This window comes from Erythrolamprus reginae, chromosome 5, assembly GCF_031021105.1.
Source record: "Erythrolamprus reginae isolate rEryReg1 chromosome 5, rEryReg1.hap1, whole genome shotgun sequence".
NCBI lineage: Eukaryota > Metazoa > Chordata > Lepidosauria > Squamata > Dipsadidae > Erythrolamprus > Erythrolamprus reginae.
The window spans coordinates 57,992,738-58,010,502 of NC_091954.1; the positions used below are offsets into that span (position 1 = coordinate 57,992,738).

At 39.4% G+C, this 17,765-nt stretch overlaps 1 protein-coding gene across 4 annotated transcripts in view; it reads right to left on the reverse strand.

Annotated features, from left to right (window-relative positions):
* The window catches only part of ACSL5 (acyl-CoA synthetase long chain family member 5), a 58,774-nt gene that overhangs the window by 14,602 nt on the left and 26,407 nt on the right, over window positions 1-17,765 (reverse strand). For 3 of the 4 annotated variants that reach the window (XM_070752707.1, XM_070752708.1, XM_070752709.1), the window contains 4 exons: window positions 14,595-14,668; window positions 14,378-14,455; window positions 12,961-13,095; window positions 4,102-4,236 (listed from right to left, as the gene is read on the reverse strand). In XM_070752707.1, the coding sequence (XP_070608808.1) occupies window positions 4,102-4,236; window positions 12,961-13,095; window positions 14,378-14,455; window positions 14,595-14,668 (422 nt within the window). The remainder of the gene's footprint in view (window positions 1-4,101; window positions 4,237-12,960; window positions 13,096-14,377; window positions 14,456-14,594; window positions 14,669-17,765) is intronic. The other variant, XM_070752710.1, reaches the window with a different exon arrangement.

Consider the following 17,765-nt stretch of genomic DNA (forward strand, 5'->3'; position numbering starts at 1 on the left):
TTTTTGATGCAGATCCACAAAAGAAGCACGCAGCGCTCCTTTAAACACGGCCTCCCTCGGCCAGAATTCCTTTCTGCAAATAAAGGAGACATGTATGTGCGGCTACAGGATGGATAGATAGGTAGGTAGGTAGGTTAGGTAGGTAAATAGGTAGGTAGATAGGTGGGTTGGGTGGGTGGGTGGGTGAGTTGGTGGATAGATAGATAGATAGATAGATAGATAGATAGATAGATAGATAGGGAGGTAGGGAGGTAGGGAGGTAGGGAGGTAGGGAGGTAGGGAGGTAGAGGTAGAGGTAGAGATATATACTGCTCAAATAAAGGGAACACTCAAATAACACATCCTAGATCTGAATGAATGAAATATTCTCATTGAATACTTTGTTCTGCACAAAGTTGAATGTGTGACAACAAAATGAAATTGATTGTCAATCAGTTTTGCTTCCTAAATGGACAGTTTGATTTTACAGAAGTTTGATTTACTTGTAGTTATATTGTGTTGCTACTTTTCTTCTAAGGAAAGGTAGCAATCTTGCTTCTCCTTCTTCTAAGGCAGTGTTTCCCAACCTTTTTTGATCCGCGGCACATTATTCATATTTCCAAAATCCTGGGGAACATTGAAGGGGGGGGCGGCTAAAGAAATTTTGGACAAAAAAAAATCTCTCTTCCTCCCTTTCGCTCTATTTCTCCCTCCCTCTTTCTCTTCCTTCCCTTCTTTCTCTCTCTCCATCCCTCTTTCTTTCTTCCTCTTTTTTGCTCTCTTTGTCTCTGCCTCCTTCCCTCCATCTATGTCTTTCTCTCTCCCTTACTCTCTCTCTCTCTCTTGCTTTTCTCTCTCTCTCTCACTCTCTTCTTTCCTCACTCATCTTTCTTTCTCTTTCTTTCTATCTTGCTTTCTTCCTCTCTCTCACTCTCATCCTTCCTCTCTCATCTCTCTCTTTCTCTCTTTCTCTATCTCTCCCCCTCTTGCTCACTCTCTCTTTTTCTCACTTTCCCTCTTTGTTCTCTCTCTCTCTTGTGCTTTCTCTTTTGTTTTCTTTCTCTCTCTTGCTATCTCTTTCTCTCTCTCACTCTTTCTCTTGTTTTCTCTCACACACTCTTTCTCTCTCTCATTCTCTCTCTCTCTTGCTATCTCTAACTCTACCCCCTCTTTGTCTCTCTCTTTCTCACTTTCTACCTTGCTCTGTCGCTCTCACTCTCGTTCTCTCTCGTGGTGGGAGCGGGGGGTGCTGGGCTGCATGCCTGCGCCAGCGCACCCCAAAAGGCCCCCCGCGCACTTTTCCAAGCACGCCTGAATCCGCGGCCGCCCCCGCGCCTCTAGCGCCCTCGCGCCCCTGGCTACTCGCTGCTGCCTTCGCCGAAAGGGGCCGGTGAAGGTGATCTCTCTCGTTCTCTGGAGGCTGGCAAAAGTGATTTCCAATGTCGGGCACGCAGACCGGCGCGCGCTCTCCCCCTCCCCCTGCCACATTCAAAGTAAGCCGGCGAAGGTTTTTTTTACTTTGAATATTCCGGGTGGGCTGGCAGGGGGATGGGGAGAGAGCGCGCGCCGGCCTGCGCGCCCGACATTGGAAATCACTTTCGCCAGCTTCCGGAGAATGAGAGAGATCGCCTTCACTGGCCCCCGTGAGAACACCTGCCCTGCCTTTCCTGCAGCCCCCTCGCTGAGAGCCCGGGACAAAAGCACTTTCAGCGAAGGCAGTAGCGAGTAGCCAGGGGCGCGAGGGGGCTAGAGGCGCGGGGCAGCCGCGGATTCGGGCGCGCTTGGAAAAGTGCGCGGGGGGCCTTTTGGGGTGCGCTGGCACAGGCGTGCAGCCCAGCACCCCCCCCCCACTCCCACCGCCAGTGCCCTCCCTCCAGGCCCCAAAGGACATTGCTTGCTGCTAATGCCAGGGAAGCTCCAGCAGGGCGGGGCACTGCCGGTGCCTCAGACCTGGAGCTCCCACTTGCAGCTGCCCCCCAGCTATTGCCCGATGCTGCAGTTGCCGGCGCTCTCCTGCTGGGCCCCAAAGAAGGAAGGCGGGAAAAAGGCACGAAGAATGAAGCTCTCCTTTTTTCCCGCCTTCCTTCTTTGGGGCCCAGCAGGAGAGCTCCGGCAACTGCAGCATCGGGCAGTAGCCCCGCCCAGCTGCAGTTTCCCTAGGAGTTTGGCGGCACACCTGGTTGGGAAACGCTGTTCTAAGGAGCCTAAATTGGCATGTGTAGAAATCTATCTCCCATTTCCCTCCACAAAAACCAATCTGTGAGGATTAACAGTCTGGATTGAGAGACATAAAAAGACTGGCTCACATTTAGCCAATGACTAAGGCTGGACTTAAAGCTGGACCTCTCGGTTATTAATCCTTTCATGCATATTTTCATTAGATTTCATTATAAGATACGAAATACAGAAAAAAAGAAAAATAAGAAAGAAAAGTGACTTCTGGTTTTTTTAATGTGTGGTAAAATGCACACACACACCAAAAAAACCTCTCAAGCTTTTGTTTTACATTTCATAACATTATCTGCTATCCAGGTTTTTTGTGGAGGATTTACAATGCCATGTATGTAACCAAAAGCAAATTGGCTATCTTTAATGTTTCTATTCAGGATAATGACAATTTTCCTTCTAATTTTATTGTAAATGTATTGTACAGATGACATATTTTCAGTTTTAAAAAAAATCAGCAACTTATTTTTGTACAAATGTTTAAAAGTATTGCTTTTTCTAATTGGATGTTGTTTTTTAAACTCTCATTGAAGGTGCTTTTAATTGCTGCTAAATGATGTTAATTTTGCTTTTGCAAAGAACAAAAAAAATCAGAACAACCTCCTTAGGTGCAAGTCAGCTGTAAGTCCTAGAGCAGTGATGGCAAACCTATGGCACGGGTGCCGCAGGTGGCACGCGGAACCATATTTGCTGGCACAGGAGTTGTTGTCCTAGCTCAGCTCCAATGTACATGTGTGTGCTGGCTACCTGATTTTTGGCTCACACAGAGGCTCTGGGAGGGCATTTTTGGCTTCCAGAGAGTCTCTGGGGGGATGGGAGAGGACATTTTTACCCTCTCCCAGCTCCAGATAAATCTTTGGAGCCTGGGGAGGGTGAAACATGCTACTGGGCCCACCACAAGTTGGGAAACAGGCCATTTCCAGCCTTCAGAGAGCCTCTGGGGGGTAGGAGACAATGTTTCCTCTAATTTTTTTTTGGTGTGGGAAGAAAAATATAGTGTCCGAGCAGCAGTCTCTTTGGGCAGCATAGGTAAATAAATGAATGAATGAATGAATGAATGAATAAACAAAAAACAAACAAACAAACAGGGAAATACCTCTCCTATCTCTCCCCCTTTTCTCTCTCATTTGTTTCTCATTTGTCCCTCTTCCTCCCTTTTTTCTCATTCCTTCCCTCTCTCACTTCTCCTCTTTTTCCATCCCTTTCTCTTCCTCCCTTGTGTGTGTGTGTGTGTGTGTGTGTGTGTGTGTGTGTGTGAACTCTTGAACCATTTCCAAAAACAGGTGAGGGCTGGGTTTTTTTTCTCTGTTATTATTTGGGTGCTGTTTACAATATGCTTTAAATCAAGAGTCACTTCTCTTCCACTTTGTTTCTCTCTCTTTCCTCTCAGTCTCTGCCTCAATCATTTTCTAATTTCTCTTTCTTCTTCCCTTTTTGTTCTCATTTCTCACTCTCTCTTCCTTCCTCTCTTCTCTTTCTATATGTCCCCTTTCTTTCTGTCTCTCCCCCCTCTTCTTTCTCTCTTCCTCTTTCTATCTCTCCCTCTCTTTCTATCTCTCACCCTTTCTTTCTTTCTTTCTTTCTTTCTTTCTTTCTCTCTCTCTTACCTCAATAAATAATTGTATAATTTTTTAAATCAATTTTTCAGTCCCTTCTAATATTCTATTCAGTTATTGTGATTCTTTATAAAAACCATAGCTTTCTGCATCTTTTTTATATCTCATCTGAATTTGCATATAGGCCCACCAGTCCATATCAGTTCCCTGTTTTTTTTTAAACTCCAATATATATGTTATATTGCATTTTAATTGAGCAATTGTAAGTTGCCTAAAGTTGCATCTGGAGAGATGGGCAACGTATAAAAGTAATGTTAAATAAGTAAAGAGGAACATATACCTTCATTTTGCCAAATACTAATTTGTCCCATATGCTATTGTTTCGGACAATGCCCTGCTTCACTTCAGCAAGTTTTCTGTTTACAGCAACATTTAGCAAAAGTCTCTTGAATCTTGTTTGGGTACCAGCTTGAATCTGTAAAAGATTAGTTCATATAATGAGAAAGTGATGATGAAAGAACCAACAAGGAGAAAACCACCTCCACCTATATTGGCAGGGCAAACTCCTGTATTTAAACAGAGATCAAACCTCACACTCACTAGCATGATTTTATTTATTTTATTTATTTATTTATTGGATTTGTATGCCACCCCTCTCCGCAGACTAATCCATCAATAAAAGGTCTGTAAGCAAACAACCAAGATCAGAGACACCAAGGATTCCATAGCTAAGACCTGAGCTACATATATTCTTTTCTAATTCCTTAATCCTCTAGAGTAGATTTATGGAGATAATAACTGGAAAAAAATTGTTTTTGTTTTCTCATGTACCTATTGGTGGTATACAAAGATATAATATTTATATACATGATACTAGTAACAGAGAAACATTAGGACAAGGGACGGAAGGCACTTATGCACACCCCTTACTGACCTCTTAGGAACCGGGAGAGATCAACAGTGGATAATCTAAGGCTAAAAATTGGGGGGTTAAGTGATGATACTACAGAGTTTGGTAGTGAGTTCCATGCATCAACTTCTCGGTTACTTTTTTTTTTTTTGAAAATAAATTTATTAAATATATACAATAAAAACCAAATACAGAAAGACAAAAGAGATATGCATATTGTACATTTTTTACACTCTACTTATGTAGTAATTGGGGAGTGGGAGAAGGGGGTTGTGAAGGGAGGGAAGTAGATATAGAAGGAAGGGGGATAGGGAAAAGAAGGGGGGGATAGAGAAGCGAAAACCAGCGTTAGAGCTGGGTCTTTCATGATTTGCGGCCTGTAGTTTGAGCTCGTAGTTGGTGTGTTTTACCCTAAGGCTTTATCGATATGTTTTGAATGTAGTTTTTAGTGCCAATATATATAATTCATTTAGGGGTTTATTTTCTTTGTAAAGTTGGAGTTCGTGTCGATCGATGTTTACAGTTTGTTGTTTCAGTTTGATGTTATGATTTGTGATGTAAATTGCTATTTTTTCAAGTTGTTTTTGTTGGATATTTTTCTTGATGAGTAATTTTTAGATAATTCCTTTTTTTTAACCAGAGGTACCATTTATCCCAAGCTTTGTAGAAATCTGTCTCATCCTTGTTTTGCAGTTCCATTGTTAGTTTGGACATTTCTGCGCATTCCATTATTTTAATCAAGAGTGATAGAGTAGTTGGGGTTTTTTCTTGCTTCCAAAATTGTGCATATAAAATCCGTGCGGCTGTAATAATATGGATTATAATATATCTGTTTTCTTTACTAAAATTTTGTCTTGTGATTCCTAGTAGAAATAGTTCGGGTTTCGCATGGATAGTCTGAGAAGTAATTTGTTCTAGTATAGTTTTAATTTTTTCCCAATATTTTTGGTGGTTTCACATGTCCACCAGATGTGGTAATATGTACCTGGTTTTTCTCTGCATTTCCAACATAATGGTGATAGATTTGGATACATTTTTGCAAGTCTAGCAGGTGGCAAATGCCATCTGTAGAACATTTTATAATGGTTTTCCTTATATGAGGTTGCCATCGTTAGTTTATAGTTAGCAGTCCAAATTTTTTCCCATTCGTGTACCCAAAGTTTTGTGACCACGCTATCATAGATCCTTTAACTATTTCTTCAACAGTATCGTGTTGAAGGAGGATATTGTATATATTTGATATTTGCTTTTTTTGTGGACCAAAGATTATTTTATCAAGGGGGTTATTTTTTTGGAAGTCTGATTTGTTCTTATCTTCATTATATTTTGATTTTATTTGTAGGTAGTGTAACCAATCTACTTTAATACCTTTTTCCATGAGTTTTTGCTTAGGGATTAGCTCATTATTTTCGTTTAGTAGTTGGTCGTATGTTATAATTTTATCAGGGGTTAATGCATTCGGGTATATAATGGCTTCTGTTGGTGAAATCCATTTTGGGATGCAGAGGTTGTGGGTTTTTTTAATGAAGTGCCAGGTGTTAATTAAGGTTTTTCGGATGTAGTGTGATCTGAAATATGTTGGTATTTTATCTATGTCTGTCATCAGAAACTTGTGCCACCCGGATTGAAGGTCATAGCCTTCAAGTGTTAATATTCTAGAATTTTTAAGTATTATCCATTCTTTCAGTAGGTTTACAATTGAGGCATGGTAGTATAGTTCCATGTTTGGTAACCCAAAACCACCCCTTGACCTATGGTCTTGTAGGTCCTTAAGTTTTATCCTGGCCTTTTTTTTTGTCCATATGAATTTGCGAATTTTTTTGTGTAAGTTTTTGAAAAAGGTCCTATTTAGTTTAATGGGTGCAGTTTGGAAAAGGTATAGAAATCTAGGAAGTATATTGCTTTTAATTACAGCAATTTTCCCCATTATAGAGAGTGGGAGTTTCGACCATCTGCAAAAATCTTTGTCCATTTCATTGATTAGTTTATCGTAATTGTCTTTCTTGATAGTGCTGCAATTTGCGGTAATCCATAATCCTAAGTATTTAACTTTTTTGGCGGTTTTTATTTTAGTGGATTCTTCTAATTTCGATATCTGCTGTTTTGTCATATTTTTGGTTATCATTTTTGTTTTTTCTCTATTAATTTTTAATCCAGCAATCTCTCCAAATTTATTTATTTCATTAATTAGGATAGGTGCAGATTTTAAGGGGTCTTGTACAATGAACACCATGTCATCAGCAAAAGCTTGAAGTTTATAGTGTTCATTTTTAATTTTTAATCCTTGGATTTCCTTATTGTGTCTTATTTTATTTAGTAGAACTTCTAGTGCAAAGATAAAAATCAGGGGGGCTAAGGGACAGCCCTGCCTCACTCCTTTTTTTATACTTATTGTTTCTGTCATATCATTGTTTATCAGTATTTTGGCTGTTTGTATTGAGTATATAGTTTTAATGAGTTCTGTAAATTTATTACCAAATTGCATTGACGCTATTTGTGTTGTAAAGAATTGCCAGTATAAACTATCAAAAGCTTTCTGTAGATCTACGAATAGGAATGCTACTGGTTTATCTATGTTTTTATCGTAGTACTGTATTCTAAAGAGTCCAAAATAATCCTTGTGTTTGTTGTTATGTTTCTTGCCGGAAGGAAGCCATTTTGGTCTGTATGTATTCTAACAGTTAATATTCGTTTAAATCTTTCGGCTATGATGGATGCAAAGATTTTATAATCTGAGTTAAGCAGGGATATTGGACGATAATTTTGAATGTGAGCTCTATTTTGTGTATCTTTAGGTATTAAAGTTATGTAGGCCTCGTTCCAGGAGGAAGGAAGTTTTGAACCCTCGAGAATTTCATTAACAAGGGGTAACATTATAGGCTCCAGAATTTCTTGAAATTGTTTATAGAATTCGGCAGGTATACCGTCTGTGCCCGGGGTTTTATTATTTTTTTGTTTTGTAATTGCACTAGTTAGTTCCATTGATGTTATTTTGTCATTTAGCATATCCTGATCTTATTTATTTATTTTTTCTGTATTTTCTAAGTTCTTGAATAGATTATTTATTAATTGTTCATTTACGTCATCTTTTTTATATAATTCCTCAAAGAAAGATTTAATTATTTGTTTTTTGTCGCTGAGTGTTGTTTTTAAAGCATCTGTATGATCATATAATGCCTCTATAATTTTATCTGCTTTTTGGTGAGCGAGTTTTGAGGCTAACCATCGCCCAGGTTTGTTTGCAAATTCAAAGTGCTTTTGTTTGGCAATCCTTAATTTATGTGAGAGTTCTTCTTGAGTTTGCAGGTTTATGTAATGTTTTGTAATATTCAATTCTCCTAAAATTTCGGCGTTGTCTGGTTTCATTTGTAGGGTTTTTTCAAGGTTCTGAAGTTTTATTTTTAGTGTGGATAGGCTGTTTTGTTTCTGTTTTTTCTTTTTATTTTGGTATGCAATATAGGTTCCTCGCACATAGGCTTTCATTGTGTCCCATAGGTTTTGTGTGGAAGTGTTACCATCATTGTTAATTTGGAGAAACTCGCCCAATTGTTGTTTTAACATTTTTTGAAAGTTTTCTTCTTTAAATATTGTTTGGTTCATAGTCCATCGTCTTGAATGGTTATTAGTTGAATCTCTCCATTTTAACAATATGGGGTTATGATCTGCCCAGGAGTTTGGAAGTATTTGTATGTCTGTTACTTCATTGATAAATTCTAAATCAGCCCAGGCCATATCAATGCGGGACCATGACTTGTGAGGAAAAGAGAAAAAAGTATATTGTCTATTGTTTGGATTAAAGTGACGCCATATGTCTTTTAGTGCTAATTCAGTTGTAAGTTGTTCAAAAGTTGTTGGTAGTTGTTTTCTCTTTTTCATTTGCTTAGTGCTTTTATGATCCTTTTTCCTATCTAATATTGCATTGAAGTCGCCTGTTATTATTATATTTTTTAAGTTTATTTCCGTGATTTTTTGATGTAGCTTTGCATAAAAAGTGGATTGATTTATTGTGGGAGCATAGATTGCGATTATATGTATTTTTTTTGTTCCTGATGTAATTTGTACTATTAATATCTGTCCGTTGTCGTCTGTGTAAATTAGTTTAGGGTTAAGTTTAGGTTTAATGTATAGTACTACTCCTCTTTTCTTGACTTCAGCAAGGGATGAGAAGATTTCTCCAAGCTTGGGATGGTTTAAGATTAATTGGTCTTGTTTTTTTACATGCGTTTCTTGGAGACAGATTATATCTGCTTTTTGTTGTTCAATTTTGTAGAATGTTTTTTTCCTTTTACTAGGAGAGTTGAGGCCGTTGATATTGATAGAGAATAGTCTTATTTCATTATTCGGTAAGGGTTTTTTGTGATGTAAGTTAGTTTGCTGGTTCTCTTCTTTTCTCCTTTCTCGCCTCCGCTTGAGATCTTGTTGTTGGGCCGTCTCTGCCATATTCTTCCGTTAATTTAAGTCCAGTTTCCTTATCTGCGAGAGTGTCTTCAGAGCTGATTTCATCCAGGCTAGATTTATCTTTTGATTCTTGCTCCCTAATACATTCCTCATCTACCTTTTTGATGACTTGATCGTAAAAGTCTCTTGCATCTTCTGTCGAAGTTATTTTGTATTTTTTGTCAATTAAGGAGATAAGCATGCCCTCAGGTGTCAGCCATCTAAATGGTATCTTGTTTCTGTTGAGTTTATTAGCTAGGGTTTGATAGGGTTTCCGCTTTTCACGCACTCGTCTAGGAACTTGACGAAGGACTATGATCTCTTTTCCTTTATATGATGGAGGATTTTCCTTTGACATATTGTAGATTTCCTCTCTTATTGTACGCTTAGTGAATCTAATATGTACTTCCCTGGGTAGGCGATTTCTTTTTGCGTAACTTGTAGATAATCTGTAAATTTCATCCATTTGTTGATACATTTCCTGTGGGGTTTTATTTGTGATGGGTGCAAGAATTTATGACATAATCTGAGGCAGGTTCTCTTCACTTGATTCGCTAATATTCTGGAACCTCAAGAAGAATGCTGATTTTTCAAGCTCAAGATTTAAAATGGCCTCTTCCAGATTTTTATTGATGTATTCTGTCCTACTTTCTGCGTATTGCAACCTGGTTTCCATTCTATCATTTTGTTCCTCAATTTTTTGAATTTTTTCATCATTCTGTGTGAGGGTTCCATGCATCATCGCTATCTTCTCATCAAGCTGTCCAACACGATCGTCAATTTTCTTGATCTCTTCCTTGATCTCTTCCTTCATTGCACCCATATTTTCCATCATTAATTCATACTTCCGATCCATTGATTTTTGCATATTAATCATTATCTCCTGTAGGGAAGCTAGGGTGATGGGTGCAGCTTGGTCTGATTGTACAGCTGATGTTTTGTCAGTAGAAGAGTTTTCTAAGTTACGCTGGATGGTCGGAGTTGAAGATTGAGGTGCTGCCTTCTTCCAAGCTTTAGTACTTGTATTTGTATTAGTAGATGACATTTTGAATATTTATAGGAAAGTCAGACAGGATATAGTAAGAGATACAGAAATATGGGTTTAGCTTATACTCAAAATGTTCGATACTATTGCTTTATATTAATCTTAATAGAATAACTTATAGTATACTTATAGTAGGATAGCTTATAATAATATTATAATAGGCTCTATAATCCAATTCTTAAGACTCAAAAATGTCAATATACAGTTCTATATCAATATCTAATAAATATTATTAATGTTCTAGATATGGGTATTCAAGAAGGTTAGAGTAAGTTAGAAGAATTGAGTAAGTAATAGGTAATGAAAAATAACTTTCAATTAATATATAATAATTAATAGTTATAATAGTTAAATACAGTTGTTTGACAAATTGTAGTGTTTATATTGATAGATAGGTAAATAAGTATATAATAAGTAGATAGGTTAACACATCAGCATATATGTATATAGGTCAATAAATAAATAAATTATTAGTTTAGATATAAATCCGTAAGTAAATCTAGCTCAGTAATCCAATTAATTCATAGATTCAATAGATCTCTAGTAATGATGATAATATAACAGTATAAAGTATTATCAATGACAGTATAAAGATGTAATGGCAATATATCAATGTAGAATGTTTTCAAAAATCAAACAATCAAGGGGTTATTCTCAACATTGCAACAAATCACATATAGAGTATTCAAAAAAGAAAGATAGCTGTAACTGGAAAAAGGAGAGTAACAGTAGACAGGAATATTCAGGAGTGGGAAGGAAATTAATAAGGAGCAGATAATATTGAGGGATGTTTTTCTTTCCTTTTCTTTTTCTCTCTTCTTGGGCTGATGCAATAGCGCTGAGTCACAGTTCACAGTTCAGTCTCTGAGAGTCTCTATGATTAAGGAAGTCTCTGACAATCTCTGACAGTCTATCAGTAAGGGAACAGCGTTGTAGAGTTAATAGGGAATCAAAGTTCAAAGTTTGTAGATTTTTTGTTTGTTTTCTGACAACTGGAACAACAATGCAGAGTCAATATGCAATCAAAAGTGAGGTGAAGTAGTGGGGTTAGACAGAGGGGAGATGAAAGAGAGGGTTAAAAAAAGGGAAAAAGATTAAGTATATAAAAACCTCCGATTTTTGTGGCTTGTCACCAACTCAGTTCGTTCTAATCCACTTAATCTGTTCAAAACTTCCTCTTACCATCAAGACATCCAAAACTTTCTCACCCCCAAATGTTGTGTATCACACGTTGTTTCCAATCTTTCACTGCAAAATCACAAACAGAGTCCAGCAGAAAAAGTTCAGTTGGTATAAGGTTTTAAATCACATCTGCTCGATCTGCCTAGTCCTGTTTTTTCTCTGCCGCCATCAGCCAATTAAGGATCGCAGTCACCGCTTTTCTCAAAGGTTTTGGCACTCTTCCTTAACAATACAAAGGACACAACAGGGGGTCTTTCATCTGCTATTATCCACAAACAACGATCGATCAAAAGGAATCTCTTCACTTATTTCACTCCAAAGCTTTCACCGCCGCCTTCTCACAGCTTCCTTAATGGAGTCGGAGCATCACAGCTTCAGGCCGATCTGAAGATCAGTTCTTCGTGTGCTGGCAAAGGGGGTTTCCCTGCTTCCTGGTGGGTCCGCCGACCTCCCTCAGGTACACAAGGAGTTCCTCTATTAAATCACCATCTCTCCAGGTCAGTGATCGCCGTTAAGCACCAAAAAAACACACGAAAGGCCAGGACAACCCCCGGGGAAAAGTAAGGCTGCCTGGTAACAGCTTGATGCCAAAAACAGCTTGACGCCAACTTCTCGGTTACTAAAGTCGTATTTCCTGCAGTCAAGTTTAGAGCAGTTTCCTTTAAGTTTGTATTTGTTGTGTGCTGGTGTGTTGTTGTGGTTGAAGCTGAAGTAATCATTGAGAGGAAGGATGTTGTAGCAGATGATTTTATGGACTATGCTTAGGTCATGTTTAAGGTGACATACTTCTAAGCCTTCTAAACCTAGGATTCAGGGTTGGGCTGCAAGGGGGATGGTGTGGAACACCATTCCACCAGCGGAAATGAAGCTGCATGCGCAGTTTCATCACCGCCAGTGGTGGATGTGTGTGCACGTGCGATTCAGCTTCTGCGCATGTGCAGCAGCTGAATCTCACCATCCCACCTAGGAAGGAGAGAAGCTCGTTGGGGAGATGACATCTCTCCTGCTTTGCCTGCTTGCCAGAGTCTCCCCGTTCTTCCTGTCAAGTGGGCAAAGTGGGAGCCACATCATCTTCCAACAAGCTGTTCCCCTTCCTGCAGAATTTCTTCCTTCTAGTGGCTCCCAGGCAGGATGGACTGCCGCCGAGGTACAGGACACAGTCCTGTGGCTGCCGGCTGGCTGCATCAGCAGGGGTGCCCCATTTAGTTCCAGATATCTTTCTTCTGGCAGCTCCTGGGTGAGACTAACGGGGGCACTTTTGCCGATGCAGCCAGCCGGTAGCCACAGGGCAGAGTCCTGCGCGGTGGCAATCCATCCCACCCGGGAGGCGCCAGTGGAAAGAAATCCTGCAGGAAGGAAAGGCTTCCTCGCCCCCTCTCCCATTTTCCAGTAGGGCTGCGAATGGCTGCCCTTTACTGCTAGGATTGTAAGTCTAATTGCATAGGGTATTCTGTTGCGAGTGGAGGGCTCTTATAGTAAAGTATCTCTGTTTCTATTTCTGTCAATACATGGTAGCATATAAACCTTACAATATTTGTTAGCAACTGTTTTTCTAACAGTAATTTGTTTTCCCTTAAACATATTTGTTTAAAGGAAGATAGTTTAGCATAAAACCATTGTTTTACCTTGTCATATATTCTATTGAGCACCCGGGGCACTACTGGAAATACTGATGGCTTCAATGCTTTCAGGTCATCTGCAAGAAGTTTAACATCACCTTGGAAGAATCCCACTCTTGCTCCAATGCTGTATAATGCAGACTAGAAGGCAATAAGAGAATTAAGTTCAACCTTCTGCAAACCTATGCATTCCCATTTCGTAAGAGTTAGCTGATATCCAAAAATAAAATTAGATAGAGATGACATGATTAGACCGAAAAGAAGACTACTGATTATAATCACAATAAAGAGTATTATTAGGAAATCATTTTCAGATCATATAGATTAAAGATGTGACTATTAACAGTTCAATCATATCCATACATATGGGAAGAACTAATTTTGCCCTTCTTGAAACCAAAGGATCTAATCTACAAAAAACCTTCACGTTTGGTATTAAGGGCAAGTCACAAATTGAAAGGGAGGAGTACTGTACTTCCATCAGGACTACCTAATTCTACATCTTTGTTCTCCATGCCACCCGCCTGATAAATTCACAAGGTTTGTTTCTCTTGCCATGTACCAGGGGTGGACAGCAGGCAGGACGGGGTGGAACACAGTTCCACCAATGGAAATTTATTTATTTATTTATTGGATTTGTATGCCGCCTCTCTCTGAGGACTCGGGGCAGCTCACAAAATAAATGAAGCTGTGCGCCCAGCTCCAACTGACCACCTTCCCATCCTCCTCCTGTTTACCTAGCTACCCAGCCTGAGGAAGGGAGTGATCCAGGAAGGAGAGCACCAGAAACGCGAAACAAATTTTAGCTACATAGAGAGACACTGGTAAGGTTGTAAGTCGAGGACTTCACAGTTCACTTGAATGATGATGATCGTTCAAGCCACTCCCACCTGGTCACATGGCCAGCAAGCCACTCCTGCCCAGTCACATGACTAACAAGCACACCCACAAAATAAGCCACACCCACAGTGTGGCAGTAAAATTTTTGGCTGCCCATTACTGCTATGTACGTGTATACATCTGAACTAGACTGTGTTATTTCTCTGTTTCGTATAATATATGTGGGCAGGTGGGCATATGCATATTGTTTGTTTATTTGTTTTGTATATTGGTGGTGGGGAACCTTTGAGAGACATATGCAACAAAATTTCATTTCAATATATGCCAATTAGCATACATTTAAAGTGACAATAAAGTCTAAGTTGTAAATGACATGTATTACCTAAATTAATCCTCATAAGTGTTTTTGAAAATCAAGAAAAAGCTTCATATACAGTTGTTCTGCAATGAATGGTCCAAAAATTTAATGGCACCAAGATGAGAGCCACAACAATGCAGTTGAAATTCTTCTATTTATGTGTGCTAGATATGTAAATGCGCAGAGCTTTGATTATGAAAAAATACAACTTAGAAAGGCATTTACCTGCACTGTTCTTTCAAACATATGAGCTAGAGGAAGGTATGATATGCTTGAATCTGATGTCTTATACTTATGAGCAGTCTGGGGAAAGAAAAGAAGCATCAATAGTTGGGATCATAGTGCTCACTACTTCAGTTGTTCTAAAATGACAACAAAAGTTTCCCTTCTAAAAATCATGAACTAACAACAATTAAAACTATTGTAAAATATTAAAACTTACTTGTACTAACTTCAGGAAGGCAGCAACATTTGCTACAATATTTCCATGTGTTAGCAAAGCTCCTTTAGGGTTACCTAAAAAGATATTTGGGAAAAATATATTCTTGGTTCTCAAGGACCTGTCTCTCAAAAGGATTAAATTCAATCTAGATTAAAAGCATATTGGTTGTTCTTTTTCAAATATTACCAAATTTTACTCTAAAGCACCCACTATTCTCGGCACAATTAGCTATTATTGGCATTGCATTGGCATCCTTCAGTCTCGAAAGACCATGGTATCCTGTTCTGGATTTCCCAAACCATGAAACCTGGGTAGATTAATATGGAGGATAAGCATTAGTTATACAATTAAGTGTGGTGCTATTATCCCTTCCCTACTATTTCTTGTTCTTGAAATTTTAAAGTATTACAGAAGAATACCAGGTGCCTAGGGTAGATTGATGAGAATTGCAAGATCTGCAGTCTGGATTGGAACACACTTGGACTCAAGATCATGTTATTGTCTTTTCTCCAACAGGTTTAACATACTTTTAAAAATTGTGACTGCGGTTAAATTAATCAGGATTCAGCTTCTGCATATGCAAGGGGGGAAGCGGGGGCGCGATCCGGGCCCGTTCGGGTTGGGCTGGGAATGGTAGCCCGCTTCTGCCTTTAAGTCATTTACAAATTATATAATATATTACATGATTATAATTAAAAAGTCACAATAAAATTACTTTAAAAAAATGCAAAATAAGTGCCAACTCTCATGTCTGAATTAATAGCAATGGCAACAGCGCTTACTTATATGTTGCTTCACAGCCTTCTCTAAGGGGTTGCCCCTAACAATCTAGGTTTAGATTGTTTACCGACTTTGGAAGGACAGTAAGCTAAGTTAACCTTCAGCTGGTGACAATCGCACTGCCAAACTGCTGGCAGGCTGAGTCAGCAGAAGTAGCCTGCAGTACAGTGTTCCCTTGATTTTCGCGGGTTCGAACTTCGTGAAACGGCTATACCACGGTTTTTCAAAAATATTAATTAAAAAATACTTTGCTGTTTTTTTCCCTATACCACGGTTTTTCCCGCCCGATGACATCATACATCATCGCCAAACTTTCGTCCACCTTTAATAAATATTTTTTTTAATAAACTTTAATAAATAAACATGGTGAGTAATAATCTAAATGGTTGCTAAGGGAATGAGAAATTGCAGTTTAGGGGTTTAAAGTGTTAAGGGAAGGCTTGTGATACTGTTCATAGCCAAAAATAGTGTATTTACTTCCGCATCCCTACTTCGCGGAAATTCGACTTTCGCGGGCGGTCTCGGAATGCATCTCCCGCGAAAATCGAGGGAACACTGTACTGCATTCTATCCATTGAGCCACCATGTCTCATAAGCTGTATTGAAGACCTTTTGTGAAAAATAAAAATCACAGCTAGCAAAATAAAATGATTAGCAGCTCCTGCTCTTAGTATCAATAATATAGGAGATTAGGAACTCAATTTCAGCATCTTCTAAATACAGTGGGGGGGGAGAGTATTTAGTCAGACACCAGTTGTGCAAGTTCTCCCACTTAAAAAGATGAGAGAGGCCTGTAATTGACATCATAAGTAGACCTCAACCATGAGAGACAGCATGAGAAAATACATCCAGAAAATCACATTGTCTGATTTTTAACAGTTTGGAGTGTGACTGTTTGAGGTTGTGGACAGGTGAATTTTATACTGATAACAAGTTCAAACAGGTGCCATTACTACAGGTAATGAGTGGAGGACAGAGGGGCCTCTTAAAGAAGAAGTTAGAGGTCTGTGAGAGCCAGAAATCTTGCTTCTTTGTAGGTGACCAAATAGTTATTTTCCACCATAATTTGCAAATAAATTCGTTAAAAATCAGACAATGTGATTTTCTGGATGTGTTTTCTCATGTTGTCTCTCATGGTTGAGGTCTACCTATGATGTCAATTACAGGCCTTTCTCATCTTTTTAAGCAGGAGAACTTGCACAACTGGTGTCTGACTAAATACTTTCCCCTCCACTGTAGGTGCTAAAATAGGCATACACTTTACTCTCATTCTTTTCAAAGCACTGTGCCCTTTCAGCAGTGGTGGGCCCCAGTCTCAATGATGGGGAATGCCGTTCCAGTGGCGGCCATGTAATGCGTAGGCTAGCACCAATAGCGATGCCGGGTGTGCACATGAGTGTACGCGCCACCGGCACTTTCCTTGACCTATGACTGCCCTGCCCTGCTGTGAGCATTGCCTTCTCCTGCCGTTTGCCCCTTGCTCACCTCTCGCACTGGCTCTCCCCACTGCCCGTGCCACCACCGTTCACCACAAGAGCGAGAGGCAAGCGTGGCAAGTTGGCAGTGGTGGGGCAAACAGTGGCAGGAAGTGGCAAACGGGCACTTACTTGTTTGCCCATTTCCATGGTTTTTTGCTTCTGCACATGCACAGAAACAAAAAATCCCCCAGAAATTGCACTCACGTAGGATTCAGCTTCTGCACATGCAAGGGAAGGGGAAGCGGGGGCACGATCAGAGTCCATTCGGGTTGGGCTGGGAATGGTAGCCCGCTTCTGCCTTTAAGTCATTTGCAAATTATATTTTAAAGCAAATTCCTGATCTGAACTTTCACAAGATTCAATAGCTCTTTTTTATTAGCGATAATTGATCCTATTCAGATTTCTGGTATCTTTTTTTCATATTTTTGAAAGGATTAATTTTTATCTTATTGAACCATGCTGTTCAAAGGAACAAACGTGAATCAGAATCAAATCATTCAGCAATTATGTAATACTTTTCAAAGGTATATAATGTGATAGCCTTTCAAAATCTTCTAAATAATTAGCACCAACAGCTATTAATGCAGATACAGATTGAAAGGACAAAAGTGAACAACTGTCAAGGTTTCTCGTAACAGTCAAACACAATCAGAGTTTAAGTCAAAATACTCCCCAAGTTCCAGTTTATTTCTGGAGCCATCCTGGACATACACTGGGAAACCTGAATCTGAGTTTCCCACTCTGTTTAAAGTTCACATCCCCTGTCTCCCACCCACAAACCTGTCACATTGCTCATTCAGATTGTGCCAGCATGGCAAGTCCTTCCTCCACTTCTGCCCAGGTGGTGCTTTGTAGCTGCACCTGTTCCCTCATGAAAACCATCTCTGCCAAGTTCCCATAAACATCAGGCTTT